Raw genomic sequence first — 22,923 nt, 5'->3', positions numbered from 1 at the left:
CTACATATCTGTACCAAATTTCAAGTCGGTACTATTAACTATTGAGGAGTTCCCTCCTGCAGAGACGATTCTGACAGAACCACCAAGTTGTCACTACCAGATTATTGTATTGTCACCAAATTTACATAAGTATGCCAAATTTCAAGTCGATCGGACCACTGGAAGTGGGTCAAATTTAGCTTCCAAGATTTGACCCAAACAAACAATAAATAAATAAATAAGCAAACAGGGCAAGCTACAGAAAAGCTTCTAAAAATATCGCCGAAATGTAAGCACTTGTGCAAGTATTTCGAATAAAAAACAATTTGAATTCTCATCCTCCTTGGTTCTGGCTGTTTGCTTCTAAAACCATTGCCAGCGCACGCCGCGCGCAGCTCAAAAAAAAATTGCAGGCTGTCTGTCAGCACAGTTCATTCGCGGGAAATTCGGCGGACTTCGTATGTTGTGTAATTAAATAATAAGAAGCTCGACTAGTGTGAATAAATTGTAAACTGTATTATAAACCTTGTAAACAGTTTAAAATACTTAGTATGATTTTTTTAGTGTAAAAAACAATAGGTAAACATAGTGATTAATACGGTGTAGATTTGGCGAGCGCTTTATCAAAGTTGGCTTCATTGAGGTTTGTGGTTCATAAATTGCTTTATTAATTTTGCACAAAAACGAATAAACCACACAGTCAGACAGTCAGTACATTATATTATCGAAGCTTTATAAAACATAATTAAAATCGCAAACTTCAAGGTAAATATTCAAACGACATAGCTACCCGTTGCTAGGCGACTCGGTAAATAAAATAGAGTGACGGCAACTCCACTACACTTTTGTTCCATGTTCTGTTGTTTATCTGTTTCGTTTTACTGATATGCTTTCCTGTGCGTGTGACAAAGACAAGGCATTTGTCAATGTTGTGGAATTCTGGCAACGTTTATCTTTTAATTAGCAATTTAGAAATGGCTTTAAAATTAATTTAAATCAATATTTCTCTCTGATTATTAGAATTTATTAGAAAAAACAACAAATACTCGCTGAAAGTATAATATTCCATCAGATTTGTTCCGTTGTCGCGAGTGATTTTTGCACTTTTTAAAGACGCACGTGGGCATCGTTACGCTTGCACTGACAACAACGTACTGAGAAAAAGAAGGCCACATTTACCAAAGTGGCGCTCATTTGGCTCGGACATATTCGGACGCGCGACTGTGGATCTACAGTTTAATACATCAGTGACGTATATGAATCTAATCTCTCTAAATAAGATAGATGATGTACCAGTGGCTAAAGACAAAGTGGTTGACTAAGACACTATCGTATCAAAACACCCCATACATATAAGGGAACGAGTGTGGTCGCAGTCTAAAAGGCGGTCAATTCAAGAATAGTACCTCCGTCTGATTTGATTGGCATTGGTTTTAAAGCAAAAACGAAAGCACTAAGAGTACCATAGGATATTTTTAACCAAGTCCATCAACAGTACCGTATAGACTTTTGATATTTTAACCACCATTTTTATAAGTTTAAATTCTGAAAAGGCAGTTTACCTCGTGCGGGAAGCCAGACATGAGGACAGAGTTGCGTGCCAACTCGCACATGTCGCACGAGCTCAGCTTCCACACTTGAGCTGCAATGCTGTACTCCTCCATCAGCGGCTCCTGTAATGTCAACATCGGTAAGTAGGTATCAATTAGAAATGTAGAAAGATATGCAGAACCTCGTTTCTGACAAACGTTCATCGGAGCAGTTCAAATATAGCATGATTGAAGAGAAGAGACAGAGATTTATAGAAAAACAAAAGATATATTAAAAAACTTGCACAAGTATGTTAAGTCATACACGCATTTCAAAATCACAGCACCACCGTGCACCGTACCATTTTCTAGTTGATGATGTTCTATACAATCAAAACAGATCTACACTACCATGATATTTGATCACCACCAGTAGCTCTTCCTTGAATTATCACTTATTACTGACCTTGGTAAAGTGGAACTGCAGCGGATCATCAGTGGAGAGAGTGACTGCGAGCCCGCGCGCCAGGAACTCCGGCAGCGGGTTGCGGTGGTAGTTGAGGAATAACGAGTTATTGCTCAGCGGTGACATGGCGATCGCAATCTGAGTCAAGTAGTACAGGTACTGCAGCACTGGTACCTAGAGTAAGGACAGAAGTAATTAATGAAGCTGCGGCTACGGCAAGGAAAATTATCATGTAGATATCATTGCCATCTAGTCCAATAATAAAAAAAACATTATCTGGTCTTAATGTTCAGGTTCCCAAGTTTGACACAGAGATAGTTTTCCGTACATCTTATTAAAGACATTTAGCATTAGAAAAGTCATGTCATGTATGCAAACCCACCTACTACGCCAGCGAATCAGCGTAAATGTGCTTTTTTTACTTTTTTTTACTGTGACATCAAACACCCTTGATTCAATCCGCCCGTGATCATGCAGGTTTATAAATTATTTTGCTTTGTCACCGTAACGTGAGATTGGGTCGCCATCCCTACAATATTTTATTTCTACAGTTGATGAAATTTACCTTTCTCAGTAGCAGTCCGTGGGAGATGTTCTCAGCCAACATGAAGCCGCAGACGAGATGCTGCACGGGTCCCGCTTCTCCGCAATGCGGCCGCAAAACGAACGTGTTTAAGCCTTGCTCCCTGTGAAATGTCACCATCTTTAAAAAATGCTTAAGTAATGGAGAAGGAAAAAAGCTTTGGCCTTTTGTACTATTGGAAGGTTTTCTAAAGGTAAGATTCAGTTCCTCGAAAAAAATGGTACCTACTAACCTTTTATCATGTCACTGTTAAATGCAAGAATAAATGTGGAGAACTTTTAAAGAGCCATAGTTAGTGATACTTTGACGATTCAACTTCCTACTCTTGTATGTACAAAAAGAGTGCTATTGACATTGCTCGTACAAAACTGTTGGCCGTTGGGGATACTGTAGGTGGTGATCAGCTTGTCGCAAGGTGAACGGAAGAGACGATCCGGTAAAAATTGCCGGCAGCCATTGGCTGCCACTCTTCTAGTATAGTCAGCAACAGTAGTAGATGAGCGGTTATGGTGCTCAAGGCTCAAAATGAACAAACGACACTACTGGCCAAGGTAACTGCACCACACACCACACTGCTCATCTACTTCTACTCTACTACTGATTGTACCACAAAACCGATCGTCAAGAAGATCCCTGGAAGGTCGGCGGCAGTGGACGTGATCAGATGTATTTTAAAAAATGGAAAATATACTGACTTGCGGAAGTGATTGAGCACGGTCATGTTGGCGTACATGTAGTAGAGGTAGTACGCATACGGCGGGTTTTCCTCGTCGTCCCAGTCGCCGGGCGCGCGCGCGCTGTCGTCCAGCAGAGGGTTCTCGGGCTTGGACTCGTCGTCCACACTGTCGAAGCCGATCACGTGCTATAAGGATGCAAGGACTTATTTAACATAATTATTATTATTTACTTTAAGGACTAAATAGTTAGCTTAGGGTTTGATCCAATTTAGTTTGTTTTGCTGGTGCTTAATCAATCTTACATATGCTTCCCATATACCTCCAAGAATCGGACCAGACGAAGAAATTGCTTTTGTGGCTTCATTTATAACCAGTGTAGAAGTCTAAACATGTATAAGTAGGAAGACAAAAGGTATCTGTATACCTATACAGATATTAGGAGATACTTACTGTGAGGAATTTGTGTAGTTCTATGTTGCTATTAGGGTCTTTGGTGACCTCGAACAGTGGCTGGAAAATGTTGGTGAGGAACTCCTGGAAGTTATTCATGATTTTGTTCGACTTGAAGATATCACTGTAGAAGGAAATGATATAATAAGTATTTAAAAAAAGGTTGAGACTGAGGACTGACAAAGTTTAAGTTAAATATAACTTACTAGAGTCGTGGGATCTGAATGAGCCACCGCATGTTGTTGGAATGGACATCATACTGGATTGCCCACTTCGCTAGCTTGGCCCACTCACTGGGGCTCTTGCCATATATTGAGAGTCGGAGCTCCGCATTCTGGTATTTGCTTTCCTCTAAATCTGCCGCTACTTCCTGCAGCAAAATATTTAAAACTTCATTCTCAGAAACATGTATTAACTTGTTTTTTTCCTCCAGTAACAATACTTCTCCATGTGCTTAGGATTCAATACTTCTTGCGTCAATTTGCCAATGATGGGGGGATGCAATTATTTTGGTATCTCCTTCGCCCGGTAGGTACGAGTTTTAATTTGACTTATCAAACGATTTGATGCTAATATTAATTTAATGACTTACATTGATGATCCTAGCGAAATATTTCCCGTTCATGTAATTATCTGTCTTGAGGAAGACCTCACGTAGTCTGCTTTCTCCAATTGGATTGTATTTTGCGTTAAACTTGTCAAAACGGTGGAATGTGTTGCGATCCTGTATGGAAATAAAATAATTATACTTTAGTCCGGATTCATTCATTTATAAATAACTGATAACTGATCCTACTGGATAAATGTTCAAACTACTTATTAACTTAGTAGTTTAGTAGTTTGAACATTTACATTATAACCAAGTAAACAGACAAAATTTATAAATTGGTGTCCAAAAAGATAAAGAGATTAGTCGCATTTTTTAACAATACTGTATATTAAAAGTGAACTTACTGCATGCACATCCAACATGTCAACTGTCAAGTCATAAGTGCTAAGGTTCATGGACTGGAACACAGCCTTCAGAGTCATCGGAACACCTTTGTGCAGGGTCACCACCTCATCTTCGTGGTTTTTGAGAGTTTTCTTGATGAAGCGCAGCAAGTGCTTTTGGTTCATGCAGGACGCTGCGTGAATGTGAGTGTCCACTTTTCTGTAAAACAATGCCTTGTTATAAATAAATAGGGTATGTGTCTTTGCGTCAGTATGAAAGAAACAGTTAAATACCTACGTAGTAAATTACACTCCAAGGTCATATTGTCGCATGCGCTTGCCATCACAATCGCCTTCACCATTTCTTCCAACTATAATTCCGAATAGGTTAGACAATAAGGTGTTATACTTTCTACCCCTAAATAATTATAACCTCAGACAGTGATAAAGTCAACTACGAAACATTTAGTTCTTTATTATAATAGACAAACCTAGTAATTCTAGCAACTTTTCAAAGTTAACGTCCTAGCCAATAAGAAACCGGAGTAAAGGCTTGTTACGGTTGAGTCTTACCTGATGTTGTAAAAATCACGATGTGGCACTGCCTTCTGCGATGCCAGCTCTCGCAGCTCATTCAGCAGCACGTGGAGCTGGAACTTGGATGACAAGTACGATAGCCGCCGGTAGCAGAATGACTTTCTGCAAAGAGAACGTCATATCTCAGACTTTAGATGACTTCTATAAGAATTGTATCGTCTACTGGCCCATATGAAAGAGGATTATTCATCAAGACGGTCAACGTGGAAGAATGTCCGGTAGTTAGCTACTTAATTCTTCGTTGAAAAAATAAGTTTATCGATAAGCGAAAGTTTAGCGATAAGGCCGCCTATTGCTTACCTCAGAAAATCTCTGTGTATATACCTACCTGTGTTTTCTGTACTGCGTACTATGTGTTGGGGTGCAATAAAGAGTTATTGTATTGTATTGTATTGTTTATAATACGCAATATAAGTAGACTGCCATCAACCACCATCAAGTCCGTGTAATTACATCGGAAGAACATGTTTTCGAGCCGAAGGCCACTAAATTATCCGTAGTTATTTTATTTAGAAAAAAAAAACAAAGATTTCTTACGTATTTTACATGCAATGGGAATATAAACTACTCGATGCTGGCCAATTTTTTTTAAATGGGTTAAATCTTAAAAACTAAACCAAAACTCACAGTGGTCCATCGGCGATCATTGTGCACATGGTATTCATGTCCTGGATGTACTGCGCCAGAGTGATGTACTCGTACGGCACCCTGGTCTCCTGGCCATTGGCGTCCGTGGTGTACAGGTTAAAGACCCCCCGGTCAGCCCGGACTGCGTAGTTCTTGGGCTCCGGCATGTGGCACTCCCAGGGGTCCTTGTCCCTGAAGGGGGGGTGGACTACGTGGTCTGGGGACAGAGGAAGAGGTTTGAAATTGTTTTTAGTAAAGGATCTCCACTTTAACTATGGCCTAAACTCTGTGAAGCTAAAGCAAATTCGTTGCAAACTACAGATCTGAGGCCTTGATATTGTCAAACACATTGGAATCACAATCGATTTCACCATTTCTTTCTGTCACACGGTATAAGACGAGGGTAGAAAGAGATGGTAAATGCGATCGTGAACGTCAGAGCGTTAGACAAAATGGCCTCTGTTCTTTCACGAAGGCGGCAGACTATCCATACTATTTTTTTTTTACTATATATTATAAATGCGAAAGTAACTTTATCTGTATCTTTATGTATGTTACGCTTTCACGCCTAAAACGCTGAACCGATTTTAATGAAATTTGGCACAGAGTAAGACTAGACTTGGGAAAGAACATAAGCTATCTTTTATCGCGAAAAAAAGGTTTGAAGGGGTTGAAATAGGGGATGAAAGTTTATAATAATGGTGGAAGTTCGCCATTGTCGAAGATAAAACCATAAAACTTGGCATTTAGGCACTTAATAAGAAACAAGTAGCTATTTGTTTGAGGTTTTTTTATTAAAAAAGAAGATAAATCGATAGTTCTTTATGAAACTTGCATTTCGGCGGGTTTATGGTGGGTGTAATGATCGGAGGGACGGATAATGTCCGTTGATGTCCAACTCGATGTGAATTCCAGAAATGAACCAAACGAAGCTGAACGTTTATCATACACAGATCCAAACCATTCACACCATCGTTAAGAAACCTATTCAGGCAGAAATGGAAAAGAAAGATGAATATTGAATTGAAAGAAAGAAAACATTTTTCGTGACAAACATAAGAACAATGGATTAAAAAAAATAAGAAAAATATAAAAATATAGTTCCCAAATCAACAATTGAAGGTTTTTACCTGCAATATGTCCACTAGGACCCTTTGTGTAAGGCGTGTGGTTGGCCGGAGCGTCAGGGTCCATATTGCGGAGGAAGCGGGCGGTGATCGTGCAGAAGCTCTGCCGAGACATCTCCATGTAACGCTTGCGCAGGTCCAGCGCTTGCACCAGGAAGGACGAGGCTTGCTGCAAGTCCTCTAGGGGTACCTGTGTGAGTAGAGATAGAATAAGAACGGATGTTAACAGTGGCGTGCATTGGGGCAATTCCAGGTCAGGCCTACCCTGGACGCCAATAACATGGTTTTTCTGAAGACGCTAAAAAAATGCTAATGCATTATACGATTTTTTCAATCTAAAGGAAAACTAGACACAGCGTATTAAATTTCATAGGCATCGTTTTTTTTTTTTTTTATTCAACTGGATGGCAAACGAGCAAGTGGCAACAACACTTCCATCCTCACCATTTAGATGGTTGGCGGTCCTCTACTGTGCGTTTTTCCAGAAATTTCCTGCCTCGCACAGCAAAACTCTGGAATGAGCTATCGCCTGCGGTATTACCGGACCGCTATGACCTTCAAGTTTTCAAGAAAAGAGCGTACTCCTACCTTAAAGGCCGGCAACGCACTTGTGACTCTTCTGGTGTTGCAGGTGTCCATGGGCGACGGTAATCGCTTACCATCAGGCGACCCGCCTGCTCGTTTGCCCCTATACCATTAAAAAAAAAAAAAAGTGGGTCTCCTGATGATAAGGGATCACCACCGCCCATAGACACCTGCAACACCAGGGGGATTGCAGATGCGTTTCCAACCTAGAGGCCTAAGATGGGATACCTCAAGTGCCAGTAATTTCACCGGCTGTCTTATTCTCCACGCCGAAACACAACAGTGCAAGCACTGCTGTTTCACGGCAGGATTAGCGAGCAAGATGGTGGTAGCAATCCGGGCGGACCTTGCACAAGGTCCTACCACCTGCAAAATCGTATCTTAATACAACGCGAATGCCATGGACTTTTCTCGTGGGAGTATGAGTATTATACTTATGTCTAGCAGACAGACAATGGCAAAGATATGACTCGTCCGCCGGCTAGATGGCTAAGGCCGACCCCCGAAGTCGGGTCCACGTACCCCCGAAGTGTCCTCCCCGCTGATGTGGACCCTCTGGAAGTGCGGCATGACCATGTCGTGGTCTTCGTCGTCTCCGCGCCGCTCCTCCAGCAACGCTCCGGCCTCACTGCCGCCGAACGAGCGGACGGATTGCCCGCATTCTGCTGCCCTGGAAACAAATACATTTTTTTGAATCTTTGTTTCTTTAATAGTGTCGCTCAGTTGTTTCCTATTTCACTGAGTGAAGAATCCTATCCAACTGAAAAATTGGAAAGTTTGCTATTATTTACTCAACAGGATCCGGATTAACTTAAAGGTAAGAGCTCGGGCTGGAACTCACGACCCTCTGCTTAAGAGGACATGAGCACCACTTGGTTACTCAGGGATGTACGAAACTGTCATTCATAAGTTACCCAGGATTTATGATTTAATTTCTAACCCTAGACCAGGCTTACTCAAACTGGGGTACTAGGGGTTCGCTATTCGACGGTAGGGGGTTCGCAACAAGGTTTACGTGACTCCAAAAACCACCAGGCTGCAAGACTAGCAAGATAATTAAGATTGGTCTTTTTGTATTTTTTATTTTTAGTTTCTCCATCAGTCAATTTTATTACTTTCTTTGGGGGAGGGGTTCGCTATCGTCTAGAAACTTTAACAGGGGTACGTGGAGCCATAAGTTTGAGAAACCCTGCCCTAGACCGTAGAAAATATTTCTCCCCTAAAGAGAAACTCACACCTCCATTGTCGCGACTAGCGGTGGTAAAGTCACCTGCATTTATACCGAGTGTGGCCTGTAACACTAGCACATAATTAAAACATAGATCGTACTCGTCAAACTGAACAGCATTAGTTATATTACTTAAAAAAATAATTAGTTTTTTTTTATTTGTATTCACTATTTATTCGAAGCAGCAATGTAAAGCAAATTTTTTGATGTTTGTAGCGTGACAGGCGACGTCAGTTGGGTTCTAGGATGGCGTAGGTACATTGATAACAGTATTTAATTTGTATAAAAAAGGGTAACCTAAAGACTCCATCATTTTTCAAAGTCGCTGCACTAATGTTAATGTTGTTTAGTTTGAAGAGTACAATCTATGTTTTAATTATTTGCTCATATTACAGGCCACACACGTTATGTGCTACAGAGGAGAGTGCTAAAATATCTGACACATCCTACGTGCCCTAGAAATAGTCATATCAGATATACAGCGTGTATTTTTGAGACTACCTCAAACTTTAAGGGTAGTTAGTGAAGGCTCTAATTATCACATTTTATTATGTTTAGTCAAAAAAATAGACTTATTATTTTCCTTATAAAATTAATTAGCACGTAATGTGATACTACTTTGTTTTGTTCAAACGTCGCACTTGTTGACGTGACAGCTGTTACAGAACACTTCTGCTTCTCTCTCTTATCAAATTATTGTACCTAGGTACGCATTACATTGCTGCTCGAAAATATTTCAAAAATTAATTACGCTCTGGTAGTTAATTCTAAATTAAAAAATTGTTTTGATATCGGTTCACATGCACTTAAATCTTCGTCTAGTTACAGCTTGAGGTAGTATCAAAAATACACGCTGTATATACACGCTTTGCTGTGTCAGATATTGGTGCGTGACTGTAGGTACTAATCGCACTGACACTTGCATCAGAAGTCCACCTCTACCTATAGAGTCAACATAGACGTCCGTTAAATAATACTCAGTAATCAATTACGAAGCACTCGTAATGATTAATTGAATCCTCAGTTCACGCTTTATTCGCTTGCTTGTTAACGTAAAATAGCCTGCAAATGACGTCAAATAAACAGTTATTAGCTTTTGTCGAGCTAACTGAAACTATAATTTATAATCATTAAGGTCTTCCAAAACTAAGTAGGTAGGTAGGTACACAAAGTCTCGAAGTTTGAAAGAAAGCCATAAAAATTTAGGTATAATAATTATAACGTTTCTAAACATCGGCGTGTACCCCCCTAACTGGTCGAGTAAAGTTTGATGCCCAAGAAAATCTTGATCTTGTATGTACCTATGTATACGGTATACAGTATAGGTACCTAACCCAGAAGCGAGCGAGAGGGACGGTACGATGCAAACTTCGAGTTTCGTAGTAGCCCAACTGGACGTTTTTGCTAAGCTTTTTGCGCTGCGATAGCGCGCTATCTGTTGGCAGCCATCATCGATAGGCCCACGCAGCTCTCTGCTTATCTCGGGCTAATCCTGCCTCTCACGGAAATCTGATTAAATCCGAACTCTTGGCCAAACGTACGTCTCACATCAAAAGTATAACTACAACAGGATAGTCTCGATATCCCGCGGGAACTGTGCAATTCTCCGGGATTAAAACTATCCTATGTCCTTCCCCGGGACTCAAACAGTATAGAGAACCCACCAAAAACATTCTGTAAAAAACTAACCAAGTCTCGATGGAGCTGCTTGTTTATCTCTAAAAAGTAATGAAATCTAGACAAAGTCGTGCCAAGTCTAAGGTTCCTTACTGCGATTTCTTTATTATTATAGTTAATGTTGTGTGACTTGGCCGTTGACTTGTACCCACTCACGTATAAAGAATGTTGAGTCTTAAGTCTTATCCAGTAAATGTTGAGACTCAATACGCGGACAATATAAAGAAATCGCAGTAAGAAACCTTAGACTTGGCACGACTTTGTCTAGATTTCATTACATTTTAGAGATAAATAAACAGCTCCATCGAGACTTGGCTAGTTTTTTACAGAATATTTTTGGTGGGACTGGATAAGACTAGACTGAACATTCTTTATACGTTAGTGGGTACAAGTCAACGGCCAAGTCACACAACATTAACTATAATAATAAAGAAATCGCAGTAAGGAACCTTACACGACTTTGTCTAGATTTCATTACTTTTTAGGGATAAACAAGCAGCTCCATCGAGACTTGGCTAGTTTTATACAGAATGTTTTTGGTGGAATTGCAATTCTTTTTGTAGAAAATTTGTAAAGGCGGTATGTCGATCCCTAATGATCTCTAATGTGGCTATACCCCACCAGGGTGCATAATATTGTAAGACTTATTAGAATAAGGCCTTATGTATTTTATGTTTTTTGCCAACCAAATAAATAAATACTAAATACTAATAGTTTGGTTGAACTCTTGTGTTTTATAATCAGGGTCACCATGTACTCCAGATCTTCAATTATCCTAGTTTTTATAGTTTTCCCTTTATAAACCCTAACTCTGTACCAAATTTCAGCTCTCTGAGTTTATGGGAAGTAGGTACTAGTTCTATTTTGATGATCATGAGTGAGTGACTGAGTGAGTGTCATAAATGCGAAACTTTGCTTTAGCTTAACTTCGGAACTAAATGACCTACAGACTTGAAATTTTGGATTTTAAGTTTGTTGCTGTTATTGGATGACGAAAATTTCTGCGTTCTGGGGTTATCCAGAGGTTCTCAAATAGGGGCCTGAAAATGAGGCGAAATGGTTCCATTAAAGGATGGTACGGCAGTGTTGGCTACGCGCTCGACTTGGCGGGGGCACTGCCTTGCCCCCAGATTCCATCTAAATCGGGTCAGCTGTTTAGACGTGAAGATGTTACGAACAAACAGACTTACAAACTTCCGCATTAATAATATGAATAGGGTGTATTTATAAAAGTTTGACGCCACTGTGATCTTTTTTATTTCCACAACGCGTGTTATCTGAAAAAACATAGTGCCGAACATAGGACTTCCTCCTTTTTGAAGTTGGATAAAAATGCTTACTCGTGTTGATAATTGTGTCTGTACCTACCTGTTTTTCTTTTTTCCCAATAAAAAGAAAAAAAATGGATTTGAGCTCGAAACGAATAGACAACTGAGCCAAAATGTAAGATGACTATGAGTTTAGAAATTCTAGGATAATCTCATAATTTAAATTATTAAAATTTCCATTAATATGTATAATTTAGCGTAAAAATTTAAAAGCATGTCCAATTTTATTACTTAGTCGAACTCACCTACAATTTCTAGATGAAGTCCACTTTTTACACTCGCTTTTACTTCCGAACATGATTTTCTATTTTAAAGAAGATAAATCTTCATTGGTCATAATCTAATTGAACTTAAAACCACTGGTCATTCAAAACACTAAAATAAACACAAAAAAACACGAAGGAAAAGGTTTTTTTTTTAATATGCATATGCAAGTGCACCGGCGCTTACAGCCGGCCAGGCTTGCGCTCCGGATCGCAATCACATTACAAATGGCCGCGAACATCCCCCGGGTAAGGGTTACTGTCGCACCAAGGTTGATCCAATTACTCGACACTAATAATATCGATACTCTAGTATACAGTTTAGTGGTTTATCTCGCGCTCGTGTATGGTTTTATTAATCTAATATCCATGTATTCGTCTTTCATACTGCTGGACAAAATTGCTCGTAAATTCCTTATATTATACTCACTTTGCAGAGCGTGGGCAGAGTCAATACGCTTATGTGCTGATAAGTAGTATGTCGAGCAAACACTGCGTCATAGCTTGTACCGCTGATGATATATTAAAGAAGATGTGACATTTCTGAATATAACCGCTACTTAGTTTTTAAACAACGACTGTTAGGCAATAGCAACTACCTAAATCGATTCCCCACGGGATATGACCAATTTACCGGAATAAGACCTCCCCAGGTTTTGTCTATTTAAATGATACATTTTATTCGAATTAGCTGAATACAATTAGCTAGCTAGAATTAGCTATTAGCTGTGGTATTATGTTGGTAACCATTAAGAGAATGAATTTTTACACATGTTGTCTCCGAAAATGCGTATATAGCTAGTATCGGTTTGAGTTTGGCAACATATGTACCTAAGCAAAGTTCAAGGACTCTGTAAATTGAATTACCCACACCCCGTGCCAGCGGCGCCTGCGGATAGCTTACAAGCATTACCATCACACGTCATTTCCAACCGCACTGCACCTCACATGCTATGTCGTGTAAAGATTTTAATTTTCATAAATTTACATCTTCGAAATAAAATTGACGCTTTGATGTGTATTTCCAGCTAGGCTAAATTTAATTTAATTTATATCATGCAAAATATCTGCCGACGCGTCTGTTAACTGCAGACGCGTAATAAATATCCGAGCTTATTAAGCTCACTGCTGCAAATTTAATTACAAGAACGGATTTGTACGTACTGTCCATCCCAGCCTATATACGTCCCACTGCTGGGCACAGGCCTCCTCTCATAACAAGAGGGCTTGGGCCATAGTTCCCACGTGGGCCCAGTGCGGATTGGGAACTTCACACGCACCATTGAATTGCTTCGCTGGTTTGCACTGGTTTCCTCACGATGTTTTCCTTCACCGCAAAGCTCGTGGTAAATATCAAATGTAATTCCGCACATGAATTTCGAAAAACTCAGAGGTGCAAGCCGGGGTTTGAACCCACGACCCTCTGCTTGAGAGGCGATAGGTCAAACTACTAGGCCACCACGGGTTTTGTACGTACTGTACAATTTATTAAATAGGCCAGGTCAGGGTATATAGGTTAGGGCAGCTTTGTTTTTTTATTTGTTTGTCAAAAGATGCATTTGGTCCTAGATAATTTAAAGTTAAAGTGCTCTGCTACTAAGTATGTGCATTTAGTTAAACGTTGATGCAACATAAGTGAACCTGTTGTTTATTTCAAAGGATCCATTCCTTACTTGACATTCAGCTGCCGTTGAATAAGCAGCTTCTTCTCGATCTGCTCTATGGGGAACTGTGGGACCTCGTAGGGCGCCGAAAGTTCGTTTGGGAGCTCCCGGGGCGTGTCTGCTCCGACCGCTGTGGATGGGCTCTCGCTACCTGTGGACAACATGGAAACAGAAGATAAATGACGCTCAACAAGATACGATCTCGAGAAGATTAGACAATTTTTTTTGTTTGTATTCCACTGGATGGAAAACGAGCCAGTGGGTCTCCTAATGGTAAGAGATCACCACCGCCTATAAACATCTGCAACACCAGGGGTATTGCAGATGCGTTGCCAACCTAGAGGCCTAAGATGGGATACCTCAAGTGCCAGTAATTGGACAATTTTAGCTTTAGCGTTTAGAAAATCTAAAAAAGTCCTTTTCATAATTTAGTATCATCATCATCATCATGTCAGCCGAAAGACGTCCACTGCTGGACATAGGCCTCCCCCAAGGCTCTCCACTCAGACCGGAATTTGTAATTTAGTATACAAGTGTGTAAAGTATGACATCTAAAAATTACGTGATGTTATGTTGAGTATAACATACACATTAACTTATAACCAGTGATCGGATTTGTCGATGCACCACTATAAGATAACGTAATATGGATATAACCAACATACCCTGATATCGTTTGAAAAAAATTATATACAAACTAATTAAAAATTATTATTTTTATAATTTTTTGGTAAAATATATATTTAATTTATTGAATCAGGCGTTACTTTTTTATCGTAAATATATATTTATTTATAATGTGTTATGCTACCTATGTTTTATGTTGCCTTCATACCTACTTAAATATTTTTTATTTGATGTTATGTATAATTATATTTGTGCTTTATTTTATATTTTTATGTTCGAAAATTCGTGAATACACTGAATAACACTGATATTTTTATTTATGTATATTCATACCCAAAGACTGGGTGATGTACAATAAAGAGTTTGTATTGTATTGTATTGTAATGCTACAAACACGATAACATTGCCTAACACTATAACTTTTGTCACAACTTGTTAAATGTTTAAACACTCCCACATTGACATAAAAATGTTATATAACACAATTCAAGAATTGTATTTACAATTTGTTGTAAAACTTTATAAAAATTATATAACTTGATAACAAATAACAATATAGATATAACATTTGTAAATATTTGTTATAAACAAAATGTTTTATAAAATGTATAACAGCCAATATGGGAGCACCATAAATGGAATGGAATATATATGTACATATTTCCACGAGAACTAATGTAAACGATGGGTGTTATGTTCGCAAATTCTAACTATAACTTTATTTCATAAGCGTGTGAAATTCTTCGACACTTGTTGCTCCAGCCTAGGGACTAAAATCAATACGTTACATATAATGTACGAAAAGACCAGGCAGCCTTTGCAGACATATATTATTACCTTAAAGCATAACAGAGGAAAATTATAAATAATGATCTTGCTTTCAACGTTGGCATTTGTGTTCATAAGTAGCGTAATAAGAATGACAAATATGTACCTAGAGAAATCTTGAAATTTAATCATCACATAACGAGACATGGTCAGGTGACCACACAGTGGCATTTTGTGGGATGTTTTTCTGTTTATTCTATCTGCATCGTCTCCGCTTACAGAAGCTTTTCTTTTTTTTAAGAACCTGCGGTTGCAGTAAAAATGGATCCGTTTTGCAAAATATACTAAGGTTCTAAACGGGTTGGCGATCCAACTTGATCCTGATATTAATTTAAATACACACCAATTAGTTGATTGGTTTGTTAAGAACCGAAGTCATTAAAATTAAAGCGCGCGCGATTGCATCACTGATTGAAAATGAAACACACAGTGAGAATCCAATAATTAAGTCATTGGAATATGCCTTGCCAAAGTGCCAAAGACGAAACACGTAATCGCAGCTGCACAGTAGGGCTACTACGAAACTCGAAACTCGAAGTTCGTATGGTACCGTCCCTCTCGCTCTCGTATTAAACAGTGTAAGTGTCAGAGGGACCGCACGACACGAACTTCGAGTTTCGAGTTTCGTAGTAGCCCTGCTGTAACGGCTATGAGCCGTGTAACGCCTCACACGTGCATCGTAGTCATAACCAAAACAATTACATTACCACAGCAATCGCCGTATTGCACTTGGTAGAGTAGGATGTACTACTATTTTTTTTGTCCTACGAGTCACCATGCGATCAGACGAAGAACTATGAGCAGATGAGTTGAGTGGTCTACTAGGTGCATTATCCTTATTTTTCGGTCAATTTTAAACAAAACCTTTATAAATGAGCTAAAAAAATTTTTTTGCTCACCCGTGACCTTATGATAGCAAAGCAAACAACGCCGCAAAGTAACGCCTGATTCAATAAATTATTTAAACCTTTATAAATTATAAATACTTTGAATCATAAAGTTAACATTGTACCTATTCCAAGTACAATATGAAGTCGTGATGTTGCGAGTATTTTTCGTACTTAACTAATTTAAATTCAGGTGCGTTCCCGACATATGAAATAGTTTATAAATGTTAAATATCATATTCGCGTCATGTATGAACACCAACACGTTGCTTAAATTTTGACAGCTCAGTCAGAAACACGGCATCTAAATGGCGTTCGTAACCACTTTATTGTCGGTGCCGCGACCAAGCCGAGGTCATGAATCGATGATGCTAATTGGTCATTCATAGCACGATTGTTTTGCCGGTTAATGTTTTCCGTTTTGCTAATTAGATGCATATTTTTGTGTTATGAATGTAGAGAATTTGTCTTGTTTTATTGCAACTTAGTGCAATTCGAACTATTCTTAGTAACTGCAATAGGCAAGAACATTTTTTTTGTTATATTACAAAATTTCCCGCTGCTGTTATTTTAAAATATTGTTTTATATTCAAAATACTTAGAATGGCATTAAGAGAGTAGAATATAATAAAAATAATTTGCTTGTGTGAATGACTTTTGATTTTTTTCCTCAGAAATCAATGTTGTCAATCAGTTCCAAATTTTCTTGACCCAGCGCAAAATGATATATTTTACATGACCCACTCAACGTGTTTAATACAGCTTTGCTTCCCCGATCGACGGTTATAAATGTAACGAATTACTCAATAAGACATTTACGTTCGTCTTCGGGCTCATCTTGTGCTTCTGACTCTCGCCGCACGTGCCATATGTCCTTATCAAAGCTAAACATCTTCACGCTGGCACTTCAGACTAGTTCGAGCAATAAGCACACACCAAACTACACTTGATTTTTATGGTCCTACGAACGCAGAGGTTATCGAGTTAATATCATTGTGACAAGAAAATTATACCAATGACATAATAGATTAAAATGTTGCAGGAGCCTTGGGTTGACGTTATGTATTTTGTTTTGAGCCAATGTAACTTATCGTCTTTCTTTATTTTACCACGTGGTGCTGTGCTGGGTACAAAAATTATATTTCCTGTTTATACTTTTTCTATTTTGTAGGGATATTTTGTCTTAATTATAAAACTAATGACTATTGATATTGCTTTGTTATTACTGCTAGAAAATAAACAGCTGGCGATCACTTAGTAAATATCGTTAAATATTTATTTAAAAAGAACGCACCTATTCTATTTTACTGTCTTACAAATTTTAATACAGATTGCTATGAAAAGTAGAAAACGAAGGTCCAGTAGGATACAACAGACACATACGGCTTTTGAAATGCCAGTAATTAATGTGAGAGATTGATTGTGAAGCAAGTAATTTTGCAAACAAAAACTCATTTCGAAAACATGTTTGCAGCTTGAACGCGCTTTGGATGGCAAACGATGACAAACAAAAATAGGCGGGTGATAATTATAACTAACAAGATAGCCAATACTGCAAATCAAGGTAGGGAACCAGTTTTTCTAGTGCGCTTTTATATCAAATGTAATTATTTAAGTATTATAACCATGCGCCGCACGTTATGGTTATGACTCACCAGTCAAGTAGAAAATTGCACATGATTAAACAACATGAAGAAAGGCGCAGCCACAGCACTCGATAGCTCATTATCAGTTTATGGTTATGGTTATGGCCGCCGTGGCACGTCACAGGCCCTTTATAGAACGGGGCGCAGCCAGTCTACTTTGGTCGCAATTTACGGGCTTATTGCTTGCCTTACCTTCCTCTCATGTTCACAAGAAAACAGGATTTAAAAATAATCCTCAAAGAACTCATTTTTGAGCTGCTAATAAAATTAAATATTACATTAATTGGTGCAACCCAGTAGTTCAATATTGCTCCCAGTGCAAATTTTAATATCTAACGATCGATAGATTCCACAACACACCATTCACGATGTGTAACTACATTGATTCATCTCGCTCCTCTTCTATCCGCTACGGTGTTTGATGTTTGCTCTTTATAAAGAAGGAAAACAACGCTCGGATTTTGTGTGTGCCAACTGCCACTGCCAGCTGTATGATTTCAAGTTATTACTTGGCAAATACTACAAAAATACTAATTTTAATGATTTATTTCTCTTTCGTGATTTGGTATAACCAATGCCGGGTGAGATCCACCTAGCCATCACAGATAATAGTACAAATCGAGCTAGCAGATTTTTTTAACTATGTTTTAAATATTTACTACCTGCATACATGCTCAGTTATTGTTGTTCTGCAATTGTAATATTGACCTTGAAAATACAAATTACTTAGATATACATATTTGACAAAACACGTAAATTACTATACTATTACATGGTTTAATATCTTTAATGTGACGCAAAATTCGTTGGAATTTGACAATAACAATAATGAACCAATAACTTATGTCAACCTTGAACCCAGCACCCGAGACGATAGCAACTGAACTCATTCACTTATGCGGTTAACAACTAAAATTTAAATCAAGATTTTATCATTCATTAGTTAAAAATGTGCTAATTTAAACTTTTCAATTTCGAGAAAGTATGATCAACTAATGAAATTCATTACACAATCCGACCAAAGTTAACATTTATCAGAATATTATCACTGCATTAACTTATTAATCAAGTCTTACAAAACTATCCTTTCTTTATGAAAATTACGTTGTTGACCAATCATCACAAAACAGCTATAGCTATGAACAATAGACATACACGCAAGACACCCATATTTCATTAGTAATGGTAAATTCCTTAATGTCACAATGTTATTAAGATTGTCGATTTAATGGTTGAACATATTAAGTTTCCAATATGGAACGGTACGCGGCGACGTGGCTGGAGCGGCGCTGGTGATGCGAGAGCCGGCGGCCACGAACTGAACTGACGGCCGACCGAACCCGAGCACATTGCAGCGACGGGCCCGCTGTGTTGCGTCAGGCTGCATATCCACATACCCCAGCTGACCCGCGAACGTAAACAATAGATAGTATGTTTAATTTAAGTTAACTGTGATTGGGTAGATAGCTGTGAGATCAGTAAAAATATCAAAAACAACATTTTTTGTAGTTAGGTTTTAAGGTTCACCAAAACTAAAGAAGGTATATTTTGACTAGTTCTAAGTTTAGACTAAGGCTTATTTTTCAGAAAGGCAAACAATAACTTGCATAATTGAACCAGGTGTTTCTTTGCGGAGGTCCATATCAATGAACTACAATCATTTGCCTAGCGACTCCTCACCAAAGGTTTTTCAAATATACTTACCAACATACTTATGATATTTTTCAGTCATTTCAATTTTCCATATATGAACACTACTACACAAGATTAATTAATTAATTACTCGCACCAAAAACAAAAAGATCATCTCTATTCTCTATAATCAAGAACATCATCGTCACCCTACTTATTTTCGAATACAAGGAACAACAAGCGGTCAGTAATTTCGCACTTATTACTATACCTTCGATAGCTCAGTTGGTAGAGCGGTGGACTGTAGAAGTTTCATGATAGCGGGCATCCATAGGTCACTGGTTCAAATCCGGTTCGAAGGAATCTTTTTGCATATATTTTTCTTTTATTGTTTGTTATATTTAGTCACTCATAATTTTATCATATTTTCACAAAAAAAAGTAACTTTTTTTAATATCAAAGAGTAAATTTGTCGTAGTAATTACACAATTTTAAAATTACATTCAAGAAAATCTAAATATAAACCTAAGCACATGAAGAAAAAACTCAGAGCAGCCGCGGGTTTGAACCCACGACCCTCTGTTTTGAGAGGCGTTTCAAACCATAGACGGCTACGGCTTTTTTAAATATCAAAGAGTAAATTTGTCGTAGTAATTAGGTACACAATTTTAAAATTACATTCAAGAAAATCTAAATATAAACCTAAGCACTAAGAAAGAAAACCCAGCAACAGCTACACTTTTCTGGGGTTTTTTATGTGTTCTAATGATATAATACCTATAACTAATATAAGTAATTTAGAAAAAAACAATTTAAAACAGGAAAGCCCGAAAAAATGATTTTGTAGAGCGAATACACACAGCTGCGTCGAAATATTGGGATCTCGATCAATAAGGTAATAGACGGTCTACATCCCGTACGTAACATAAATACCTATCTAATGTAATTAACCTTGAATTAATAACAAACCGTGATTATTATACATAGTTTTAACAAGCGTGTCCTCCTAGAATTACAGAATAAACGTACCAATATTTTTTCATTTACTCACCACCATCATCGAAGAAGGAGTCGGTCAGGATGAGCGGCGATCGCGACCCATCCTGCACCCCCCGGATAGACATGGCTACACAACTGCCTGAACAAATATTATCCACTTCAGAACAATTTCATGGCGAAACAATTTTATTTTGCAATGCGAGTTTCCGTTGCATTCCACCAAAACGTAATGTTTCTGATTTCAATGCCAGCAGAGATAGCTATATAGCAGCGAACTATTAGAGCTACAGGATGTCCATAGTCTAGACTTCCTTTTTTAATCCACGCAAAAATATATGTCAGATGTGTGTGTGAGTTTGACGTGTCTGTATGAATTTTGATGAGCCGATTTTGGTGCTAAAAAATCAAATATGCACCACAGTTATGTGTCGCACAGACGTAGATGTCGTGTACCTACATGCAGCGTTGGAGGAAGATAAAAGGTTTATGTACATCCTTTTTCACGTAAATACTTTTCCAAATTTTATCAAAGGAATCTGATTTCTGTGAGTTGTGTGTGACGCAAATAAGCTTTTACCTTATGAAACAGGGTAAGTGGCTTTGTTGGGGCGAAGATACGATTTCTTGCGGAACTTCCGCAGTAACGGAGGCGGAGGCGAAGTTCCGTTACAACCGAACCCTAGAAATTTAGAATTGGTTTTAATTGTCCCAAAATATTTAATCTATTTAAATATTTATTATTTATGAATCGCCGTTCTATTCTGTTCCGATCGAAAAGTGAACATGCTTTATACCAGCACGTTAACAGTATAATCATGTATAGTGATTGATGGTGATAAGGACGCAAAGATAATAGGTAGAAGTAGGTATATTATAGGTTCTCCCCACTTCGGAGACTCCGCAAGTTATTAGGAAGTTACGGCGAAAACATAAGTAAACAACACGTATAAATCATGCATTCACACCATAAAGATTTCATCTTCTGCATAGACAATGTGTTTAATTTTTGATTCCCTCCCGTAAACATTAAGGGAACATTTAACAGGTCCAATTAAGTTCATTTCTTCAAGACACCAGTGGCTAATTTTTACTGTTTACTAAACGAAATCAAAACCATTATTAGACGCTTGAGACCAAAACGGTAACGGCGCCTATTACCGGGGTATCGAAATCGACGGCCATCACCGCGGCAATTTAAATACGCATTTTATAATCAAACGATAGATTTCCTAAAAATATATTTTACAAGATAAAAGCTTATTTAGTAGACTCACGGATTTATTAGCGCTAGTGTATGTGAATGAATCAAAGATCTCGCAATTCGTGATTTTCCGAAATGGCACCGACGGAAGAGGATTTGCCATACTAACGCGTGACACCACATACAAGCAGACTCGAATCTTATTTAGTGTTTTACAAAATATTTATGCAATTGAACTAATGTTATGGTTTTTAAATGGCTTTTATAGTTTTTTGTACGAGTTCTGAATACTTTTTGTATATTTTTTGGCCCGGAAATACGATTAAAATGAAAATAAAATACAGCGGCGATAGGCGCCATTTTTAACTGTTGATTGTAATACCGTGGTATATCACGGTAATAGTTAAAGTGGTAGTTTTGGTTCTTCAAGCTTTATTTTTGGTATAATTATCGTTTATATAATTTGTTACAGTTATTCCAATCTTGATCTATTCACGCTTTTAAAAAACTATTTCCGTGGTATGAAAAGTATTAACAAACTCTTAATTTTTAGCAAAACTTCAATACCGAATTTGTAGTTTCTATAGAAACCGTTATTTTGCCAAGTTGTTTAAATATTGCGATGAAATTTTATATTTACTTACCAGTTATGTAATTTTTGTTATATGCCAAGGATGTAATAAGTATATTTGATTTGTAATTCAAACACAACTCTATCCTATAGTTTTTATAGTCGGAATTAGATTTTACAATACTCTAAATTAAGCCAATTAACGATGGTATGATCGCACAACCCTCGGTAATAGAATGTTGAGCATCTATTACCGACCCATTCAATTGTCTTTGGGTCGGTAATAGGTTCTTAAAGAAGTCCCTATTACCGAGTGACATTTTATTTTTCTGTTAAAATAATTCACATTTAGGGTACCGTAAGTGCAGATTTTTTTGATAAAGTTGTGACTTTTACTCAGCATGCATACATCAAACTATAACTGGTGGCATAAGCATAATAAAATACAATGGGCTGGATACACTATTCGAATCATACTTTAGTGTTTTATTTAAATTTTCTCAAAAAATATTTGTGTACAATATATTATACAGAACCAAAGCCATTACCTTTTTTTAATCCCTCGGTATTAAGTTCCAAAACATGTGTCGCGTTCCTTTTACCGATGGTAGAAAATTGCCGTTTTTTATACCCTCGGTAATAGAAGCTCAATTCGCGGTAATGGAATCACAGCCTGTCCATTACCACGGTAATAGAAGATTTGGGTATTTTGATTTCAATAATTATTTTATCAAATACTAATAACTAAAACGAACCCAAAAAGTTAAGACACTGAAAGTTCAATAAAGCTCTTAAATAAAAAAAATATTCTCGTTTGTT

At 37.9% G+C, this 22,923-nt stretch overlaps 2 protein-coding genes and 1 non-coding gene across 10 annotated transcripts in view; 2 read left to right on the top strand and 1 right to left on the bottom strand.

Annotated features, from left to right (window-relative positions):
• LOC141432440 (AMP deaminase 2-like) overlaps positions 1-22,923 on the bottom strand; it is a 42,845-nt gene that overhangs the window by 6,406 nt on the left and 13,516 nt on the right. For 3 of the 8 annotated variants that reach the window (XM_074093998.1, XM_074094005.1, XM_074093999.1), the window contains exons 2-14: positions 13,723-13,864; positions 8,076-8,223; positions 6,972-7,158; positions 5,842-6,058; positions 5,191-5,316; positions 4,639-4,837; positions 4,277-4,408; positions 3,891-4,054; positions 3,685-3,808; positions 3,253-3,419; positions 2,540-2,660; positions 1,975-2,148; positions 1,542-1,652 (exon numbers count right to left, since the gene is read on the bottom strand). In XM_074093998.1, coding sequence (XP_073950099.1) covers positions 1,542-1,652; positions 1,975-2,148; positions 2,540-2,660; positions 3,253-3,419; positions 3,685-3,808; positions 3,891-4,054; positions 4,277-4,408; positions 4,639-4,837; positions 5,191-5,316; positions 5,842-6,058; positions 6,972-7,158; positions 8,076-8,223; positions 13,723-13,864 — 2,012 coding nt within the window. The other 5 variants (XM_074094001.1, XM_074094004.1, XM_074094000.1 and 2 more) reach the window with 5 other exon arrangements.
• The window catches only part of LOC141432441 (uncharacterized), a 30,788-nt gene continuing 27,043 nt past the window's right edge, over positions 19,179-22,923 (top strand). The window contains exon 1 of the mRNA XM_074094007.1: positions 19,179-19,242. The gene's annotated coding sequence lies outside the window, so the exon portion shown is untranslated. The remainder of the gene's footprint in view (positions 19,243-22,923) is intronic.
• Positions 19,604-19,695, top strand: TRNAY-GUA (transfer RNA tyrosine (anticodon GUA)). The gene is given in 2 exon segments: positions 19,604-19,640; positions 19,660-19,695. It is a non-coding gene; the product is annotated as a tRNA-Tyr (tRNA).

The sequence above is a fragment of the Choristoneura fumiferana genome, chromosome 11 (genome assembly GCF_025370935.1).
Source record: "Choristoneura fumiferana chromosome 11, NRCan_CFum_1, whole genome shotgun sequence".
NCBI classification, from domain to species: domain Eukaryota; kingdom Metazoa; phylum Arthropoda; class Insecta; order Lepidoptera; family Tortricidae; genus Choristoneura; species Choristoneura fumiferana.
This window is presented reverse-complemented; position numbering and strand designations above follow the sequence as displayed.